This window comes from Simochromis diagramma, unplaced genomic scaffold, assembly GCF_900408965.1.
Source record: "Simochromis diagramma unplaced genomic scaffold, fSimDia1.1 OVJJ01000822.1, whole genome shotgun sequence".
Lineage (NCBI taxonomy): Eukaryota > Metazoa > Chordata > Actinopteri > Cichliformes > Cichlidae > Simochromis > Simochromis diagramma.
Window position 1 is genome coordinate 4,009,258 of NW_024387520.1, and position 22,161 is coordinate 4,031,418.

Below are 22,161 nucleotides of genomic sequence, written 5' to 3' on the forward strand. Positions count from 1 at the left end.
TTTTTCAGTCCTTGGCTGTTGGGTTTTTGTGTGTGTATAAGTGTAAGTGTACTTATAACATCCATTTACAGTGTCACACGATAGGAAATCTTCCGCAACCCAATCTGCATGTCTCAAACCATGAAGGTGGAATTTTATCCTGTAAAGGGTGCACTAAATATTAGTAATCGGCTGAATCAGAATCCACCTTTTGTATTCAATGAGTCACTCGGCAAATTTGTCCACCTCAGTTTTACCCAATGACTCAACTTCCCATCTCGCTCTGTGACTCTGTGTCGCTTACCCTTGCTTTCACCCAGCTTTTCCAACCATACCTCCCTTCAGACACAAGTCCATTTCCGCTCTCTTCCCCACTCAACAAATATGTTCTTTGGAGCCCTTCCCAGAATACTTTGGCATGCACCCATGCCCACTCCCAATCTGCTCTCTTGCTTGAAACAGATCCAGAGGACAGCAGTAAGGGGGCAGTAAGGGTGCCAGGGGGTACACCCATATAGTTATTGGGAAATCATGATGCGGCTTTCCTGTGGGGAAAGAAAAAGAGATGATGGAGGACAAGAAAGAGGAGTGAGACTTACCTGTTGACCTGTTTCATGTAACATGAATTTGATGTTTGGACGTGGTTTACTTTCACCGAGAAGGCTTCACGAAGCAGGCCCCTGCCTAAAAATATTCTTGTTCTCTTTGATGGAAACTGTGACTCTGCCTAATGAGCGTTGTAAAGTTATGAACAAGTGATGAGAGGCTGGACTAGAGAGAGATGAGAGATAGATGGGAAGGGGGTGAGAGAGGGATGGGAGACAGATGGGTGGTGGGGGGTATATAAGTAGAGGGTGAGACAGGGGAGGAGTAATGGGGTGAAGATAGGACATTACGGGTCAGCGTGTGACACATCTGGGTTAAACAAGTCTTCAGTATTCGTGAAGCCACAAATGATATTCCCAAAAACGCAGCTGTATTTCGAGTCAGGGGACATTATGTCTGATTGTTTAAGCTGAAGCATACTGTTTCCCATGCCCTAACAAAAAACATAAGTTTTAGAAGCGGAGCATTTGCAACCAGAGTAGGCAAAAATTCAGCATGCTGTATCTGTTCCACTTTCTTCCAGATATGCCGCTTTAGTGTATTATACTTCAGAGAAGGACTTAACAGAGAAGCCTCTGTTGCTGACTTGTACTACTTTTTGCCTAAAGAATCATTTTATAAGAAGTTTCTGTATGAACTTTGACATCTTTCCCAAACCACAAACTTGCATTTTCTGCTAATTACTAGCACACTGTGTTGTTTCATCAATGCCTTTCTCAACAAACCCTTTTTGTGTACCTTACTTCATATTTCATCCCGCTCTTGTTTCATCAGAACCCTGTTTGTCGTCTCATCTTTCTAACTCACCACTTCAGAGCTGCTCACTAAGGCTTGAGCAATCTCCCAGTAATGGTGTTTTTAAGTGTCCTGTTTGTATAGAGGGTCTATGGAGAGAGGGCCTGTGAAAGAGCCAATGACTAAGTGGGGCTTGTTACAGTGACTGAGCTCATATGCAGAGCCCAGTCATCCACTGGGGGACTGGCTGCTACTGTAGTCTGGCTGTGGTCTCTGAGCTATCACCAGCCAACACAGTTTTAGCAGTCCACTGTAATGCGACACTTGGGGATTTTACAAAGCGTGACGGCTATGCGTACTTGTACCTTGTGTGCTATGTTGTAGTTAATGTTTTTTTTTAATGTAGGTCTGCATTTCCCATAAGCACAGGTTCCTTTGTGTCCATTTCTGTGTGTGTGTGTGTGTGTGTGTGTGTGTGTGTGTGTGTGTGTGTGTGTGTGTGTGTGTGTGTGTGTGTGTGAGAGAGAGAGAGAGAGAGAGAGCGCGAGCAGAATAGCAGACAAATTTATGTCTTCATGTGTATCGGGTGAGTGTACACACAGTTGCAGATGCATAATAATCATCTTTTCTTTGATTTCATTGTTGCTACAATAAGTCTTTCTGAGTGCCCCTAAAGAATTGCTAGACATCTCCCTTCATGTCTGCTTTAGATTTCTTTTCATGGTTTCTTTCAAATTTTAGTGAAGTTATTTGCTTTTACTTGGCCATTGATAAAAGCCAAGTGACTTTGATGCTGGGGGAGAGGAACCTATGGCAATGAGCCTTGATGAGACAGCCAGCCGGCCATCCAGCCAGGTTTTCATTAGATGAATGCTGTGTGGGACTCTAGCCAGGTAAGATGGGCGCCAACATACTGGAGCCAACCAATATAGTTATAGCAAGGTGCTCTGTATTTCACTTCCTCTATGTCACTGTCTGTCTTTGTGGAAGTCAGTGTCTGTCTCTCCATTGCCGTCTCTCTGTATAACCTGTGTTGCTTGAACAGCTTCCATGCTCTTTGCAAATCAACACAACCAGCGCAGTGATTTCCATAAAGATGTCTTGGCCGAGCTTTGTTTAAGAATAGGTCGACTGAAATAGGAAGGTTAGTGGTAAATGTCAAAGAAAGATCAAAGAGGATGGGGAACATGGAGAAAAACAGAATGAAATACAGGCATAAAAACAGGAATATCAGCAAAGACGTGCTATGAAAATATTTGAACATTTAAAAGGTTCATGACTAAATTGATGCAGTTGAGCTACTTTCATTATTTTTGCATCTATTTAGAACATGGCATGTATTTTCTGGTATTTCAATACAGCATACAGTGTCCACATTATGTAATTCACTGCACACTCACATATATAGTATTATATAGTATAATGTAAGACCCAATATTTATACTTCCTTGAGTGTCAGTAGAAAAGAAGATGCAGTATATTATGTGTTTCTCACAGAGAAAAGCACATTAAATAGTAGAGCTCTACATCAAGCATCTAAATGAAAAATTAAAAAAAACAAATCTTTTGTTTCTTGTCTAAACAGTGTCACAAGCGAAGGTCAGTTTGCGCTGAAGAGTGTGTGAGGGGCAGCTGTGTGTGCATTTCCAGGGTCAGTCTTTTACTGATGGTCAATTTTGCCCCCATACCATGCAGGATGCCCTGGATTCCCACAGATAATAATAGCTGCCAAGAGTGGTGTTGAAGAGTACAGCTGTGGCACGACTTCTCCTTTCTGCCTAGTGACAACACACCATTTCAAATGACACCTTGACCTTCTGCACCCAGTCCACTTTTTCACAGAGACATTACATTTGTGTGAAAATACAACAAGTATATGTAGTGTTAATGTTAATAAATAGGTGGTATTTACTGACGGGGTGAGATGTTGGAAAACGGGAGTCATTTGCAGGTCATTTTCGACTCAGCAGTCACCTCTCATCAAACATTTCCCTGCTGTTCCATTGCTTCTCTTGTCTCTCCACATTTCACTTGAAGAATTTATGATCCCAAAAACAGAAAGACCCACACACAGAAGCCTCTGTTCACTCATTTGATTTCTACTTTCGCATTTAGTATGCATGGGTCAGTTGTTCAAACATTTACTGTACTCAGTATCTGCAAGTCTACAGGTGTTAGGAGAAGTGAGCGGGCCCATTTGTGTGGATCAGTGTATTCATACATGGCATGGCAAATCCTCTCAGTGATTGTTTTAACTTCTGAGAGCCTGCGTGTGTGTGCACACGATGCGACAGATAGCTTATATCTATCGGGGTGTTAAGCTGATTAGTGTGAACTGTGGCCAGGTTCATTTGCATACGTTTCTTATCTCATTAGATTAGTATCAGCCTCTGTCACCATGCAAGGCCTCGGCTGGGATGTCTTCCTACTTCGCTCTGTGCGCATAAACACACACAAACACACAGTCACCCTTGATGCCCCCTGGCAAACAACAATGCTAATGTGTAACACCAGCCAAGAAGTGCAGGCTCCTCATCTCCTCTTGTCACCAGCACTACTACACTGCTGTCACGCCAACACATCAAGTCTTGTCCTCAGGCTCTTTGTGTCCCTGGTCTTATCAAGGTCATTAGCTCACATCTTTTATTCCCATCTCTATACTGTCTTCCTTACTCATCTGATGAATTTTCTTTCTTCTTTGTTTACATTTGTTTATTATTCTGGGTGTTCAAGCTGGGATAGGCTCCAGTCTCAAAGCCAGAACACACTTTGAAGTGTGAGGTGGTTAAGAGGATGGATTGATGGATTGATTGATGGATTGATAACAAAAGTTGGCTATACCTGGGTTCCCCTGTCACCCTTCCACCCATGCCCTTGTGCTTTGCAAGGTAAACATGTTCATATTAACTTCATGGGCTGTGGATAGTCTTAGAATATCAAAAACTCTTGCATCGGAATGGGCCTGGGTTGGTTTATTATTACATGTAATTTTGAAAAATAAGACAACATATCTGTATGGTGAGAAGCAAAACTTTTGAGAGAATTTTACAACGCTTACATATTACAGCGTCAGCATCATTGTTTTCTCTATTTTCCACAATGATTTGAAGTGAGTGTAAGCGCTACTTTCATTAGCTGCGGTTTCCTCGGGCACTGCTGGTGTTTAAAGATGCTTCTCCCACTGCTGCTAGATAACATTTTATTTACAGTCATGCCTTCCTTAGCAAGGACAGTATTAACAAGTTGTCATTTCTGCCACGCCTGTGGACAAACCAATACATTGTTCTCATTTATCTATCAAGTGCTTGCCTGCTTTGAGTGAGTGGACCCACACAGGGTCCTTGTTTCAGCACTGCTCAGTCATCTCCTGTACATATTTCTATTGTCAGGCAAAGCCATACACACTGGTTGAGACAGTGTAAATCATTGCCTCAATAGCCAGCAAAGACAGACAGAGGTCATGTTAATTTTTAGTTAGAGCCAGAAGTTACAATATGCTGCTGAGGTCAGCAAATGTCCTCCTGCAGAAATATGAGTATCACTGCAGATAAGCCAAGATTGAAGCAGTCTGAAAGTACAATAAAATGGAGACCTTAGCTTTTCTAGTGCTTTTACTATTAGCAACTGATACAGAAGAGATAAAAATCACCTAATCACTTTTCTCAATTAAAGAATACTATGCAGAATTTCAAGTCATTTGGCTTGTAGTATTTGAGAATGGTAAGAAAAGAGCACAGATAAGATTATTGCAAGGCAGAATTGGCTTAGAGCAACTTTCTCAGTATTGTTATTATTCTGCGACTCTCTCCCCAAGTGCTGCTAATCAGTTTCATGTCTTTTTTTGTCTGTTTGTGTTGTTTTGTTTTTTTGTTTTTTTAAAGGACTTGTGTGAAAACAATCATCAATTTCAACAATCAGTCAAACTATAAATAAAAAAAGATCTGAACCCCACGTGCATTGTCTCATTCGCTAGACTAATCCTCAAAAAGAGCAACATTTTGACGAGCTAATTTGTTTTGCTGCCGACTTAATTTGATTTACTTATTAATCACTAACCTGCTCTTACACTGTAAGGGTTGAAGTCATACGTCTACCTCGCTTTGCTGAGCTGTAGGCAAACAGATCAGCAAACACAGCTCTATGTAAGGTCACAACTGTGTGGGATATTGTTGAAAAGAACATAGCGTGCGACCATGAAACTTAAAACGGCATTCACGGCGCTGGAGTGAAAAGGATCAACACATAAACCTTGTCCTTGCACGTGGCTTTGAATTCGACACATTTAGCGGCATCGTCCCATGCACTGCACAGAAAGCGCTTTGGAAATGATTTGTTCATGTTCTACAGTTGCATTAGAAAGGTGGGTGCTGAAAGGTGTTCTCAAGGTGTTGTTTTTTTATTTTTTATTTGTGATACTTTATTTATCATTATACTTCTGATTAGATGAGATGAAGCCTACCTGTACACCAACAGAGAGAGTAACTTCTTTTTCTTCACACTCTTGAATGTTGGTCATCTTTTTTTACCAAAAAAACTGAAGGGTGTGAGCCAGTCAGTAACGACAGTTACTTCAAACTTGTGACAAGTTTATACCTGACCTCTCCTAAGTTTAAAAAACAAATGTCCAGACTTTGACATGACAGAGTCCCAGAGTTTACCTCTTAGAGACATTTTTTTGTACCGTACCTCCTTTGCGATGAAAGGAGTACATGTACATGCCTTCGGGTTAACTGTTAGTTAGCGTTAGTGGGAAAAAGAGAGCTACCGAGACAGCCCCTCACATCTCTGTTCCCTTCAAGAGGCTAATGCCTTATTTATAACACTGCACCCCCCCAGGTGCACACCTCAGGTCCCTGCACAGCCCCTTCTCTTCCCCACAGGTATACTCTGTGCCTGTGCCTCGTACTGTGCTACCTAGCGCACCTTCACATGCCTTTCCTTTCAACATCCCACTCCTGCGGCTGCATGAGAGGAAGAAGTTGGGGAGAGAGATACAAAGACTCTGCGTGACGCACATACAATCTGCAGACTGAAGCGGTTTCACAGCCATGGTCTCCGATGTCTCGCTGCAGTTCTCTCGTGTGTTGGAGAAAAAGAACTGAATCCCCTATCCTCCAGCCCTGCTCACTCCCGCCGAGCCGAAGAAACACCACAGAGGAGACAGAGAGAGCGAGAGATGGAGAAAAAGAAAATGTGGAGGAACACTAAAGAGATGGTGAAGTAGAATCGGAGGGGAGGTGAATGGAGAAGACAAAGAAGTGGTAGGGGGGTGTGAGGAAAAAAAGGGAGATTGAAGAAAGCATGATAAAGAGGGGAAGAAATCGAGTCTCGCTCTTTTTAAACTTGGAGATTCTCAATCCCTTCTTCTCACTCCAACCTGCATTTCTGGGTCACTAGAGACATTTAAACTGCACTTATAATTAACAGCTATTTTTAAACAGGGAGGGAGAAGTGGAGCGGTGGCGAGGTACAAAAGCATTAAAATTGCCCCAGATTCGCTATTGAATAGGACACATCAAGGCAATATGCTGGCAGATCAAAGTGAGCGAGGAGAAAGGAGACAGGGCCGATCAGTGGGGATAAATTGTTCCCTTTATAATGGCATAAGAATAGACCTCTTTGCAGCTGAAACAATTTAATAACTGCATTCATTACCTCTGTCCAGCTTGTCTGTCTACTGCACAATGTGTAACCGCTTTACTACCTCTCTTTGTCTCTCGTTCCCTCTTCCCCTTTGTTTTACGAACTTATCACTTCATTCCTTTCTTTTCTTTACACTCTTTACACATCCTACACCAAGTCCAGCATCCACTGCAACCTTTCCTCTAACCCCTGAAACCATCGTCTTCTCCTAAATGTTCCAGCAGTAGCTACGGCGGCAGAGTTTCCACTGAGCCCATGTGCTGCAGGCCCCACAATGAAGATGTGCAATGTCTGACACTCTTGGAATGAGAGCCCTAATAGAAGAGGAAGCGGTTATCACAGGGCTCCCCCAGGACCAGCCTCTGTGTGCCTGACGCTAATTATGGCGCATGCAAATGAATGTGCAGCATTAAAATCAGGAGGAGCCTGCCTGCCTGACTCTGTGTGTAGAGGGGTTGTGTGTCAGTGTGTGCGTTTAGCCGTGTACGAGTGTGTAACCGGTATCATGTTTGTGTGTGTCTGTGTGCATGAGCGCGTGTGTGTGTGCGCGTGTAAGTTCACAGACCATTTGCTCACAAATAAGCTCCCATATTCTTACATATGCACACTTTAGGTGCTTGCGCTTGTTTGGATACATATAGGTGTGTGCACAGTTGCATGTAAGCGCATAGTAGGAACGAACCGTTAGGCCAATATCCCTTTTACCTTTTCACACCTCCAAAGGTGCAGATGCAGACCCATTTGTTCTTTATTGTTTTATTCAGCAGTATAGACTCAAGGCATAGGCCATGCATCAAGGATTAGGATGAAGAAACAGGTAATAACACAACATCTCTGTCTCATTCTTTCTGTTTCCCTTTCTCTCGCTTTCTCATGCAAAGATGTGAATCCCGGCACAGAGGATCTCACAGGAGGATTCCTATAAATACATCTCCCTCACATTCACCAGCAACCTCTCCAAGAGGGCGTCTTTATTAAAACCATTTTGTCTTCCCTGTGTGCCCTTTGTATGCTAGTGTGTGCATGTATGTTTGTGTGTGCACACATACTTTTAGTATATGTATACCTGCATAGGTTTATGAGTGCATTACTGCATGTGAACGCTGTGAAAGTTTATGTACTTTTACTTGCATTTATTATTTGAGAATGTTTTTATAAGTGGCATCTTCATGTGACAGCCTAGGTCTGTTTTCCCATTGTTTGTTTCCGTGTGACTGTGTGCACTTTTGTGTGCGTGTATGTCTGTGCGCACGTGTGTGGTATATATGTTGGCCATCTTATCTCCCCATTAGCCTCTTGTGCCCTGACCAGTATTCCCTCTCTCCCCTTCCTGCTTTCTCTAATGGGTAATTTAGCCATGCTCGCCTGACATCTAGCCTATTCCTTGTTTAGTTGCCATGGCTACGCAGGCCTATGGATTGCTCCCTTGCTCCCCTGGCCTTGCTGTGGATGCTATAGATGTCTCAACTATTAGAGGGCAGAGCTGCTAAGCACAGAGCGCACACTTAGTCTCTCATATATTCGGTGTAGAGTGTGCAAATTAAAAATTGAGCACTTTGTCTTGAATATAGATTCGTCTCTTCACAGAGCAAAATCTCGGACTCCAGTAAGTAAAGTCATCGACAGAAGTCGGCTGGTGAAGCCAGTGGTTTTGCTGTTTGTTTAACAACATTTTTAAGGCATTTTAGAGGCTACATTTATGTGTTTTGTGTGTTTGTGCATGTGTGCACGTGTTTCTTTTAACACTGTCACTGCACTGAACACAGTACTCTCAGTTAAAGCCGAGTGCACAATAAGTGATGCCTGTGAATAGCATGCTTTATACTTCAGCATGCCTTCCAAGGTCAACCACATTGTACCGAACCGAGCGTAATTCATCTGCAATATGATGAGAGAATGCTAAAAACTTGAGTGGTCTCTTTTTATTCTTATTCGGTGTCATGTAAGGTAATGTCTGGTATTATAGTGAGCACTTTACTATATTTTTACATTGAACTGCTATGACAAATCTGATTAGGGGCAACAACCTGCTGACAGATATGACCCTTTGGCACTTCTCAAGAAATAACTTAAATTCTCAACCCAGACAACTGCAGAAGTCACACAACAGCAGAGTGGAAGCATAAATGCATGTTTGTGTTCACTTTGTGCATTTTTATACTTTTGGGTGGTATTGATTTTTTTTCTCGTTTTTTCATTGTTAAGTGTATAACTTGCAACACATTTGAAAAACTGATGCTCTTTCCTCACAAGAAACTTCATTTTCTGCCATCAGTTTTGTGAGGTCACTGTTGTAGTTGCAGTGACATACGGCAGATTTGCTTTGTGTAAAACTTACACATAAGTATCACATGGAAGAATGAGAGTTGCATTTGAGTGAGAAAAAAAAAATCCAGATTTAATCCTCATGTATTTTGCAGGACTTGCAAGTAGTAAGGGTGGGGTGGGGGGATGGGGGGTTACAGCAAGGGGCTCAGGGTCAAAACAAACATCTATGCTTGAAGTTTTTATGCTTTTGCAGAAGATCTCGTTGTCTTTGAAGTTTTCACTACTGAGAGCTAAGAAGAGAAGGAGAGGCAAACAGGCGTAGAGAGAGTTAGGATAGGGAGAGCAGCGAGGGAAGGAGAACAAGTTAAAGAAGTGCGAAGCCCTTGAGTTGAAACTGTGCCTGCCTGGGCCTACAGAGAGCAGATGACAGTAGCTTTGGTTTCTTTTGCGGAGCTCACAGTACTTTTGCCTTACATAACCCCTCCCATTGTGCTTTTTCAATTATTTGGGGAGAAATCTTAAGTATGCATTTAAAAATGTAATGCTTTCATGTATTCCAAAGTAGGGGAAGAAGAGGGGGCGCATCACAGATCACGCAGAAAGGAGACGGCACTGACAAGTTTTCAGAATATCGACAATTATAATATTCTATAAGGTATATCAGCGGAGTTTAACATTGTGCGGGAGTGTTTTGGGAAAGAGAGAGGGAAGATAGGCACTCGGAGCAGATGCAAGCAGTGCAAACTCAGACATTCTTATTTCCTACCCTTCCCCCAACCCATATTCCCCCTAAGGTGCCCCTTTACTCCCCTTCTCCCCTCCTTCTGCTTCTCTGAGAGGTTAAAGCGCACCTTCCCACTAAAGGGCTCTGGGGTCATGCATCTGCATGTGAAATGTGAACCCGCTGACATTCCAGGGCAGCCCTAAGCCGTGCAGTCCTTTTGTTCACCAGGGTGCCAGTGTCAGGCCTAACAAGCCGAACGAAGGTCTATGTGAGCGCAGAAGGGAAGATGGGGAGAGAGGTCGGTGTGTTGTCGATGCGCTCTCCAACTGTGCCAAAAACAACAGGAAAGTTATGGTTGTTGAAATGGTAGGATAAATTCTTTAATACCAGGCAACCTCCTAAAACACTGTTACCACGAGCTGGAAGTAACTGCAGAGGATATTTCTTTGGCTATGTTAAAATTGTGTTTCCTTGAAACTGACACTGGTGTAAGACAAGTGTTGGTATCAGAATTGATTGTATTCAGATAAGGTATTCAACAAGTGTAGTAAACTTAGAATCTGGAACACTGAACCTGGTATGTTTAACCTAACAGAAGGCTTTCAGGCAGACCGTGGACATGCACACTCTTTTAAATCATCCAGCACACAGAGGTGCAGGGCTGCAGTCCTTTCAGCGTCTGAATTGAGTTCTGAGGCACAAAGGGCAGCTATTCACCAGGCAGTGATGGACTTCACACTAGCCTTTATGTCCTCAGTGGCAGGCAGAGAGAGAGAGAGTGGAGGGGGGTTGGAAAGAAAAAAGTTTTGAGGAATATGTGCAATACAAAACAGAGAGATTGTTTGGAGGGCAGGAGCATGGATTGTGTAACATTTTATTAGAATATATTAATACATTTGATCAGCGTGAGCACAAGATTTCTGTGAGATATTTGTATTGTTCCCAGAAGTAGTAGTGTCCTTTTAGATCTGTTGTAGTATTTTAGAGAAAGGCTCAGAGAACATGGTACAGCCTCAACAGGTGTCAGCAGGTGCTAAAGCAGCATTACAGTTGTTTTTACATTAATCTAAAAGAATTACATACAAATGCATGCACTATTTAGAAATAATATCTGTTTTTTTTCTTTGAAAAGAAAAAAATTATCTCTGAGTTTTAAGAAAATCATGCCAAACCAGAGCAAGCGTCCTGTGTAGAAATCTTATCATATGCTCTAAGTGTCTTGATATTTCTACCAGTTTAATTGGGACTGTATCTGTCAGAAAATTCGTAGTGTGTCTCATTCGATATGAAGACTGAGCACAGAGTGTGCACCTGTTGTTCCCATCGTGATTCTGATTTATTTGACCTCATGTCTAATCTGTGATGTATCCATCCATCCATTTTCTTACGCTTAACCAATTCAGGGTCACGGGGGTATAACTGGAGCTTATGCCTGCTGTCATGGGGCTAATAGCAGGACACGCCCTGGACAGGTCACCAGTCTATTGCAGGGCTAACACAGAGAGACAGACAACCATTTGTGCTCGCATTCACACTTTTTGCAGTTTAGAATTGACAGTTTTCGGACTGTTGGAGGAACCCACACATTTGTAGGACCCTTGTTCTTTGAAATCTCTGAAAGATCTATGTGCCCTGTTGTGTACGCCTAAATGTTGGTGTGTGTGTGTGTGTGTGTGTGTGTGTGTGTGTGTGTGTGTGTGTGTGTGTGTGTGTGTATAATTTCCCACTTACACTATAAATACTAAAAAGTTCATAAAACATATTCACAAATGTTGCTGTGCAAACATGCATGTTGTTTATCATTATCATATTATTATTATTGTGATTATTATTAATATTATACACTTTCACTAAGTCTAACATATTGTAATTGGCCTTACACTCCCATCCTGCATTCCTTCCCCTGGGGAACCCAGTCCAGAGTGAGTGATTCAGTTAACGTTACTACATTAGAGCTGTCCATCCATCCGGTCTGCTTTTCCAAACACATTCATCCCAGTCCTAGTTAAAACACTGGGGGATCTCCAACACTCCACCTTTATATACCCCCACCCCCAAAGTCTTTTATGATGTCCATAAAATGGAAGAGTGCAGCTTTACTTGAACTAATAATATCTGAGCTTACAGGGCTGTGATTGATGATCTTTAAAGCCAGCCCGATCGGTCTCATCTTTCTTCAGATTTTTATCACTGACTTGTTTGCAGTCATGTGCAATCACAAGCACCGGGAGAGGTAACAAGTGCTTGATGTATGATACTTGAGCCACTTTTGTCAGCTGCGCATTTCCCTTCTCTCCCTTCGTTTTTTTTTTTCTTTTATCTTTTTCTTTTCTATTTTAACCTCAGTTTTCTATATTTGTTGCCTCACTTGAGTTGTTGTGGACTGTTTGGTTTACTGTGTTCTCTCTTCCTCACGCTGTCTTTCTCTCTCTCTCACTTGTTTTTTTTTTTTCAGATGGTGGGAATGTCTTCTCCTGGGGGATGGGGCAAGAGGTAAGCCAAACATTTTTCCACTTTTGGTCCTGTTGGGATTGGCAGACTTAGAACTGGACTCCGGGCTTTTTTGTTCATGTCATATGTTCTCTTTGTGTCATTTTAACTGTGTCCTGTTTTGAGATAATTGGAGAAAATTGTAGATTAAAACATTTCTGTCTCCAAGCGCTCCATTTGAGCACTTAATATCCTTTATGGTGTGCCAAGAATGCACATCTATTTAAATTCTATAAATCACCTTTATAGGCTCTGCTGTTTGTCCATTTCGACTCCTCTGCTTCACATAGGCAGAACAGGAAATCCTCTTTATGGGACCCTCTGATGTTTATATATGAGCATGCCCCTTCAAATGTGCATAGCCAAAAGTATGTGCATGTGTGTACGTGTGTTAGCTGGCCCCGTCCTACTCCTCTTTTAGATAAAAAAAATCCCACCTGTCACTAAGGATTGTTCTGGCCTTTTATTTAAGATGTTCTTTAAAGAGCTGCATCATTACACAGCCCTCAGACAAAGCCCACAGAGTATAAAACCTAGGCCTACCTCAATCTCTCTCTTCCCATCTCTCACTTGTTCTTTTTCCTCTTGGCTCTGGTGTTTATCTGTGGGGATGTTTGAAACCATGGCCAAAATGCGATCGTGTTTACAATGTGACAGGATGAGGCTTTGCCAGGACAGTGAAACAAACATGTAGGTGAAGGTTAGAGAGGCGGCGCAATAAAAATGTTAGACATCAGTTGTTATGAGCTTTGACGTGTGCCTGGCTTCTGCACTATGTTCTTACATTGCAGGATGGCTCCTAGTCTAACTACACTCATTGGGTTTTCATAAGCATTGTAATGCCTTTATAAGTTTAAGTTAGTCTCTGCAAGGACACAGTGTTTTTCTTTCCTCCATGATGTTCTTTCTCTCGTCGAGTGTCCTCCCTCACTCATCCTCGCCTGCTTCTTTCCCTTCCATTTTTCCCTACTCTTCTTCCATCTCTTCTATCTTCCTCTTCTCTCTTCTGTCTTGGAGCCATTCTGATGATTGATTGTTTCTCTGTGTAGTCTGACAGGATGTAGCACACTCTCGGCCCCTGGGGCCCCCGACAGACTGCACCACCTGATTAAGTCTCCCCCTGTAATCAGCCGCATAGTGCCACACCAAAACCACTCCCGTCAACACATTAAAAAAAATCAGAAAGGTTCCACCTTCTGAGAGATAACACTTTGTTTTTTTGCACAGGAAGAAGTGAAATGAGGGGACATCTTAAACTTTTTTTCTTTAGTAGGCTGATATCTTCTCTCTGGGGCTTAAAGGCTCTTATGTATCAGTAGAAGCAGAAAAAATGAAAAAAACAAAAGGTCTTAAACTTAATAAAGTTCTCTTGCCTTACCAAGGTAAACCCAGACAGCTATAACCCTTTTAAGGGTAGTAATAGTATTACAGATAGAAATCTCATTGTTTTCCTCCTATTGAAACTAAAAGACAGACGGCCTGCTTGGTATCACATGATTGAGGTGAGAAGGAATTTGAATGATGTCAGAGAGCAGTTGCCACAGCCAGAATCAATCTGCTAACAGAATAACGGTGGTAGCAAATAAGCGTCAAGGCAAGTAGAGAGCTAAAATTGATATATCATTCATTTTGTGGAAGAAACCATTGCTTTGACATACACCCCATTCTTTGGATTAAATAAATAACAACCGAACCCAGTGTAGCTTATTTCATGACCCTAATACAGAAAATCTACATTTTAAAGCCTTGTGCTGTTTCCTGATATCAATTGTGCAATAGCAGGGTCAACTGACTTAATTCCTTAAGTTCAACAACCTAATCAAGCCTTGTAGGAGTCTTTCTACAGCTTGATGGCTGCCGTCACCTCCAGTGTACACCATCTGGTTCAGGGGTTGCCGTCATGACGGACACCAACCATCCTGCAGCCCCCGTCTCTGTGCAGTGGAGGCACAGAACGTGGTCCACTCTGATTCAGTGTCCCCAAGCTTTCTTGGACTGCTGTTCTGCAGGAGCGTTGAAAAGCTCCTCTGCCTGACGAGCACACCCTCATTATGCATTTTGGTACATTAGGGTTGTCCAGCATCCTACTGGACCACCTGATCCAACCTCACCAGGTGGGGAGCAGTTAACAGCTCAGTTCCTCCCTTCGCGTGTCAAGTGTCAAGTGTCCAAGACACATGACTATAGATCTGATGATACAGTTACAAAATCGATCACCTACCTCTGACCTAGGGCGTTCTTGTGCCAAGTGCATTTAGGAATACCCTTTTGCCCTAACATGGTGTTTGTAATGGATAAACTGTGGTTAACAAGGAAGCCCAACAACAAAACGCCCCTCAGGTTTAGATTGAGCAGGCCATTCCTCCCAGTCACAGGCCCCCGGGTCACTGTTATTCCCTACATCCTCTAGGGCAGTGTAGTGCTGGGCTGGGCCACCTTCCAGCATCATGCCTAGGAACTCCAAGAAGGTTGAATACTCTGAACTCTCATTCAACACATGAGCACTAACACCCATTCCCCAACCTTAACGGTGTAGGGAAACAACCCTCTTAACGTGCAGGCACCAAACGAGAGGAGATGAGAATGAGATGAGTTGCAAATTACAGAACATTATTACCAATGATTTTAAAAACTTTAAAAATCCTTTAAAGAATTGTTTTTAATTGGGCAAAATTGAGAATTACAACAGAAAAGTAATGTATAGCTCCAGATCAGTGTGGCTATTTAGCCTGTCTACTGCAATCCTTTATATATTGTAATGAGGGTGACTCATCCAACATAGTAAATAATAAACAAGCCATCCTTATGGTGGTAGAAGCCCTGGGCCTTGTTCCAACACAGTTCAGGCCTCATCGAACCTTGGGCCTATTCCAAATTGATGCTAATGCAGTTTGGGATTCAGCTGTAAACTGAACCTTTTTCATTCTATAGATCTGCGGGTCCTTCCCTGCACGGAAGTGTGTGAAAGTGACTATGCAGGAGTTTGTTTGTGCATTAGTGTGTGTTCATGCATGCTTGTGTAGTGTGCGTTTATGTATTCTCATTCCCTCAAACGTATGTGTACATAGTGTAAGCATCTTTGCCTGTGGGTGTGTTTGGTATTTTCGCCATGCTCACATTTATATCTGTCTATGTTTTTCCTTTCTCTTCCTGCTAATGCCATCAGTACACACATTGTGACTGATGATAGTCGTTGCCACACTCTGATGCTCTACTGCTTAATGTCCTTTTTGTTTATTAATTAACTGCAGGACATACAGGCTGAGAGACACCTATTGATTCTACTGCTGCATTAATTGATTTTGTGCTTCACTAGTCATATTGTTGCTGCAAGATCATTACGGGGCCTCTGTGTTGTCTTTGTGGTGGCGCATTATGTGTTGACATACTGTGTTGTTTTTAGTTTTGTGGGTAAAGTGTTGACTGTGGTTGTCATTTTGAATGGATATGTCTTTATTTTTCTTGTATGATAGAGAATTCAGAACAAGTGGGTGCTGCAATACCCTGACAACCAAAGCCCAAGAATGCACAAATATCACAAAAATAGTTGTACATTTTATGCATTTTTGCAGTCACAATTAAAAACATCTTTTGATTGCTTTTGCCATTAGCAAATTACCAGTGTCACCTGTGTTTTGCATGAAGACAATGACAAGTCTACAAACACTCATTAAGTGCTCACTAAGTGGTTGTGAAACCGTGTGAGTCCCATGCAAACCATTAATGGAGACAGTTGGTTGTCTAAAACTAAATTCAAAGTTGCACCATTAAAACATGTTGGTTTCAGCAGGAAATGCTTTTACTGTGTAACTTTTTTGAGTTACACTTTCACTTAGAGGTTAATTAATGAGTGTTTGCAGATGAGACGGCATCTTCCATGCAAACTGTGGGTAACTACAGCAATGTGCTAGTGATCAAAGCAATCACAAGGTTTTCTTTTTTTTTAGTGCATCATTCCTCTTGCAGAAGACACATTTTTGCCATAGGTAGCAGAGGTTGCCAGAGGGTCACCCACTGGTCTATAGGCCAGTGTGGCTAACTTCTTTTCTTTCATGCCATATGTCCTGTACCTAATTTGTTCTACAATGTCTTTGTACTTATTAAGTGAAAAACACAGGGAAGCAAGTCCTGCAGCATGTTCTCCAGTTTTAGCTACATAAATTCTAAAGCAGCAATCTGAGCTGAATTCTCTGATAAACATAAGAAACACAATAGCATGTGCTCTAATTACTGTGAAAGGAATTGAATTTGTTCATTAAACCGATAACTCAAATGAAGTATAAATTAAATCTTGTAATTTTGTCAGCTTCATATACATGCATGTTTGCAATAAACACAATAAACCTGGATTGTACTGTAGAAAGTTGGCTGACATCTAAAATGAGGTGAGAGTGTTCTCCGATATAGAGCAGTGTTATTCTATTATTGAAACAAACACATTGTAGTGTTTGTGTGTATCTGACTGCCAAAGGTTCCCTAGTGAGTCTGACCGGGGGGTTACAGTGTAACCAAAGCATCTGTCTCCTGCTCACCATCCAGATCAGCCAGTTCAGCTTGACTGGGCCCAGTTGTCTTGGTTTCATACTGACGACTGTCTGGGAAAGGTCTGTCTGGGGTTCAAGTACATTAAAGTCATCCGTTCCCCTCCCACTGCGCCCCAACACAGATGGCTCCAGATGCAGCTGGCACAGCATGGAGCAGCACCTGACAGTGCTCATTCACTCAGACACACAAAAATACACTTAAACAAGTACAAACACATGCAGACGCACAAACACATGCACAGACTCAGGTACGGACACATGTGTTCACTTAGTGCACCTAAATGCAAGTAAGCTTTCACAGGCACACTCTGATGGAAGCACAATGACATTCACACCTTAAATACTTAGATGCACACACTCACAGCAGGAACATATGCTGCCACGCATCTACAAATCCTCACAGTCGCGCGCATATGAATAACCAATTAAAGACTCCGATTACTGCATGGCGCACACATAGACTCAAAAGTAACCCATACATATTGTGCTCACTTTCAGACATATGCCAGGGCATGCCGATGTGCACAGTGCAGAAAGCCTTTATCTCTGCAGGAGCGGAGAGGAGCAGGGCAACTGACAGGAGTCAAACTGAACACCCTCACAATGTGTAACAAACAGAAAGATGTAAATTAGGAACAAAGCCTTCTTTTGTACTGTGGGAGATGCTATGGCTATTAAGGCTCTGTGCTGGATAGGGGTGGTAAATGAAACATAAAAAGAAGTAGACTTATGAATGATGAAAAAAATGCTGTGTGCTTTTTTTTAAATAGTGCTTCCTCCTTAGAGACAGCGATTTGAACCAAGATGAATTGCCTGTTGCCCATCTCATTTATGCAGTACACAGCAGATATTATAACAGTGCTTTACAGGAATGCGCTCATGACACTCAGCAGGTGATCTACAAGTCCTCTTTGACAAATATAACAACCATCTTTTCATTTTTGCAATGGCAGGGCAGCATGATTTAACAGATGAAAGATAGACTTACTGCTGCCTGCAAAATGGTAAAATTATAGGAATAGTTAAATAGTGACACATCCTATCTGTAAGCAGTGAAATGGCTTTTGTTTTAATGTTTATTCTACTTCTGTAACTTACACTGTATCGCTATTTTACTTGCAGGGACAGCTTGGACTCGGAGAGGACAGAATGCACGTATCGACTCCTAGCCTTCTCAACTCTTCACAGCTTTCTGAGGTCTCGCAGATACGAGCTGGGGACAGCTACAGTGCAGCTGTCACAGGTGAGCCAGACATCCAAAATGCAATAGAAGACCACTGTTTGATCCTATCTTTCCTGCGGCTGTATTATTTTGGCCTGAAAGCATTAAGTCCAATTAAATAACATTACTTAACTAAAACCCTCAATGTCTAATTGTCACTGCAAATATCTCTCATTGTGATTAAAAAGTCCTAAAAGTTGTATTCACTCTACGTAATATATAAAAACCACTTATTAACTTGAAACCCTTATTTTCCCAGTAGTACCCCTCACTGTGGCTTTGAGCCATGCAAATTTTTCATCTACATTATTTCGTTGAGTTTTAATTAACACAACAAGGATTCAGTGTCCTCAAATGACATCACTCGGAGCACAAATTCAACCTCATTAGCTCTCAATATCTCTTAAGCCAAATGAAACTGCACAGCACTGCACCCAGTTTCAGCTTCTTCCGTTAGGTGATATACAAAATGAATTGATTTGTTATTCAAGTAGTTATCCCTAAACTACCCCACTCAGATCTCAGACTGCCGCCATAGCAACTGAGAGATAAGGAGGCACACCAAGCAAATGTCATCTTTCCCTCTGGCCTGGTCGTCTTTACTGTAATTCCTGAAAAGCTGAAACTCTTTGCTAAGTTTGAAAACAGGTAGCGCTAGATCATTTCTTAACTCATCTCTTATTCGTTATTTTCTCACGTGCCGCTGCTGGGAACCATGTGCTCGCTTTTACATTTACACCACTGCAAAGTGTCAGGCAACTGCTTCTTCTTCAGCAGGAATTAAAGCGGTTACATGGCCAACGTAACATCTTCTGCATAAAGAGAAAAGGCAGTGTAATTGTTTCAAGTGAAAGGCACATTTACATGCTACTGCTATGCTGCAACATCCAGAGAAAAGAATTGCCTATTGTTGAACGGAGACGTTTGCTGGCACTGCGTGCACGGTTTCACTAGAAATGCCACCGGATCATTAAATGAGCTGCACTCGCCATATATTAAGTTTGTTCCATTTGAATTCTTGGCTCTCTGAAGACCATTTGGCACATGAGGCCATACCTGCCTGTGGTACAGTTATGTCTTTAAGTGATCTATAAAATGTTATTATTTAAAACAAGTGCTTTATGGATTGCTTACGAGACATGCTTAGCACATGATTGATCTGACCTTTCACAGACTGTCGTTCGTACGGAAAACATCAGCCTTAACCTTTTTTAGCCGGATTACTCTGCCAGAGTCTCGGTAAACGTGTCTGCGTGTTTGTATTTTGTGTGTATGTACATGTATGTGTTAGTGCTGCATCTGTTGTAAAATTTCATCCAGAAATGCCTGTCTCATATGCTTTTATAAGGTTTGCTTCACTGAGATGAAAATAATACATTACTGATTGATTGATTGATCAATCATGTCTGAAAGGGTATCTGCGTCTGCATGTGTGTGCGAGCGAGCGTGTGTGTGCGTGCGTGCATGCCTGTGTGCGTGTGTGCCAAGGCTATGTACAGCTTGATGCAGAATAGAGATTGATGGAGGCTTGCCGTGAGGAGGATACTCAGTTATCTCCTTGTAATTAAAATCCACCTCATAAAGATTATTGACTCCCCCACCACACAAACCAGCAGGCTCCCTCGCTTGGCAGGGTTTGCAAAGCGCTTCTTAAAAAATGAAAAATAGCATATTAAGCAGCACATATTTCCCATTTATGCGGAACATTTAGATGTGGTTAAGTTATCGTAATGTGCAATAAAACCTGGATGTGAAATTTGTAATCCACTTTGGAAAATTGCTTACTATATTGCTTTAACATCCCCTGAAAGAGCTTTTGAGATGTGTGTGCCAGGTTTATTGTACGCCATAATTTAAAAGTCCTCAATGCAGGCAGTAAATATAAATTTATTAGTGGTGGGTTTAAAAAGCCAGACTGAGTTAGTATGAGTGGATGCTGGAGTGTTTGCAGTAGGTGAGCACATATTATGTATACGTTTTTTTTCAATAGGTGCCAACTGAGAATGTGTTCTCTCCATTCAGTGGTGAGGGAAGAAAGTTGAGCTCATGTGCACATGTGCGTGTGGTAAAAATGTGATCAGGGACTGATGTTTAGGAGCAGCTAATACACTAGTTAGAATGAGAAACAAAAAGTCTGTAAGGTCATTTCATTTTTCATATTTTATTTCTCTTGCGGCACCGTGAAATTGCATGTGTTCTGGTCTATCTTCAGAACTTTTGCCTCTTTTTTGCTCTCTTTAGCAGGTGGAGATCTGCTTCTCTGGGGTCAGATCCCCTGTGTTTCCCGGGTCACATATCATGCAGGCCCCAAAGGGCTCTGGACCCCCCAGCCTTTTCCACTAGCTGGCCGAAAGGTGCGTTTGTGCCTCAAGGTTTTCAGAGAAATGATTTTTATCTGGATATTTGTAAGTTCTTAAAAGGTAAGTCCACACTGCATTGCTTTCCATTGATTTAGAAGTTACACTTCCTGCAGGCTTACATTATGACCTCATCTTGCACAAAGAGCTGTAGATCAATGCTATATTAAGTATGAAAATATGTAGCAAAGGTCTTAGGCATCTTTGTGAGTCTCATTTCTCACTGTCTTATCCTTTTATACAAATTTACAACATCAGGTAATTTTTGGGGAAAAACGTCAAAGCTAAGCTATGTCTTTGGAATTTTTGCACTACTTTAAAATTTTAAAACATTCGATTTTTTTTCGCAGGTGATCAGTGTTGCCTGTGGTGCATGGCACATCATGGCTCTCACCACAAGTGAGTAACCCGTCATCATTCCCAAAGATTCATGTCTCTCCGTTTAATTGATCTTGGGGCAGTTAGACTGCGTCACTAAAGATAAACCAGTCAACCTCAGGTATTTCCTCTCCGCACTGGTTTCCTCATCCTTTTCTCCAAATGATGTCTTGTTCCTCCTCAAAGCCCCTCCTCACTCACTTTCTCACTCATCGAACCATAATTCACTTCAGAGGGAAGCATCATTAATGCACAGTAGGACCCAGCAGCTTGATGTGTGCTAATTATATTGTGTGTTTTACACGCTGAATGACTTTTGCTTAGTCAGTGATGAGCTCAGTCTCTGGTAATTGTTTTTTGGATTTGATGAGTTTATAAAAGCCTGTCTGTGAGTGCGTATCTGGGCATGTTGCTCGTGTGCTTGTCCGTTCATGTATGTGTTAGTAAACATGTGGATGGCGAGACTTTACTCATAGAAAATCCACATTTATGTGTGCCTGTGCTTGAGCAGTCTTGTATTAAGGCCATGTGCCTAGATGCACAGCCTACTCTGTTTTTTACACATAGCCAGAAAGCCAAGATTATTATTCAGCTTTGCACATTATACGCTTCTGTGAACTTAATAATGATTAGCAAACAGTCAAAACCTCGAGATCGTTCTGACACATTAAAACTACATGCAGTTTTAAACTCTGCCATTCCAGCCTAACACTTTGACATGCACATTCAACCATGACACTACACTCCATTACTTGCTTGCATTCTTCACAACCAATGTGATCCTTTTTAGTACTGTACATCAGTCGGTGCTATAGCAGCCTTTGGCTAATCACACTGATTGGAGGTGTCCTTTGGCTCACCTGGGGGCTTCCAATCCTATTAGGCCAACAGTCTTGAGCCTAGCGTACCCAGCAGCCGCTCGTGTTTGATCACTGGTGCTTAGAGCCCACACTTGTCCTCTTATGTTGGTGTTAAGGCATGGAGGAGAGGAGCAGCAGGGTGGGGTTTGGAGGGGGTTAAAATGTGATCTCCTTAACTCTCTAGGGGGGCAGAGGGGAGCTCGGTGCCCCACCTCCCTCACTGACACTCCTCTGCGCCTCCAGCTGGAGCTGGTCTTTAAACTTCTGATGTCATTTGAAAAGCGGAACACTGCAAAGTTTTTTTTCAGGCAAAAGAGAAAGAGATGGAGGGACCGAAAGAGTGAAAGATTGAAAG

General features: G+C 42.1%; 1 protein-coding gene across 2 annotated transcripts in view; it reads left to right on the forward strand.

Annotated features, from left to right (window-relative positions):
- The window catches only part of LOC120725964 (protein RCC2-like), a 296,282-nt gene that overhangs the window by 267,551 nt on the left and 6,570 nt on the right, over nucleotides 1–22,161 (forward strand). For both annotated transcript variants that reach the window (XM_040019100.1, XM_040019099.1), the window contains exons 8-11: nucleotides 12,411–12,448; nucleotides 18,112–18,232; nucleotides 20,453–20,565; nucleotides 20,919–20,967. In XM_040019100.1, coding sequence (XP_039875034.1) covers nucleotides 12,411–12,448; nucleotides 18,112–18,232; nucleotides 20,453–20,565; nucleotides 20,919–20,967 — 321 coding nt within the window. The remainder of the gene's footprint in view (nucleotides 1–12,410; nucleotides 12,449–18,111; nucleotides 18,233–20,452; nucleotides 20,566–20,918; nucleotides 20,968–22,161) is intronic.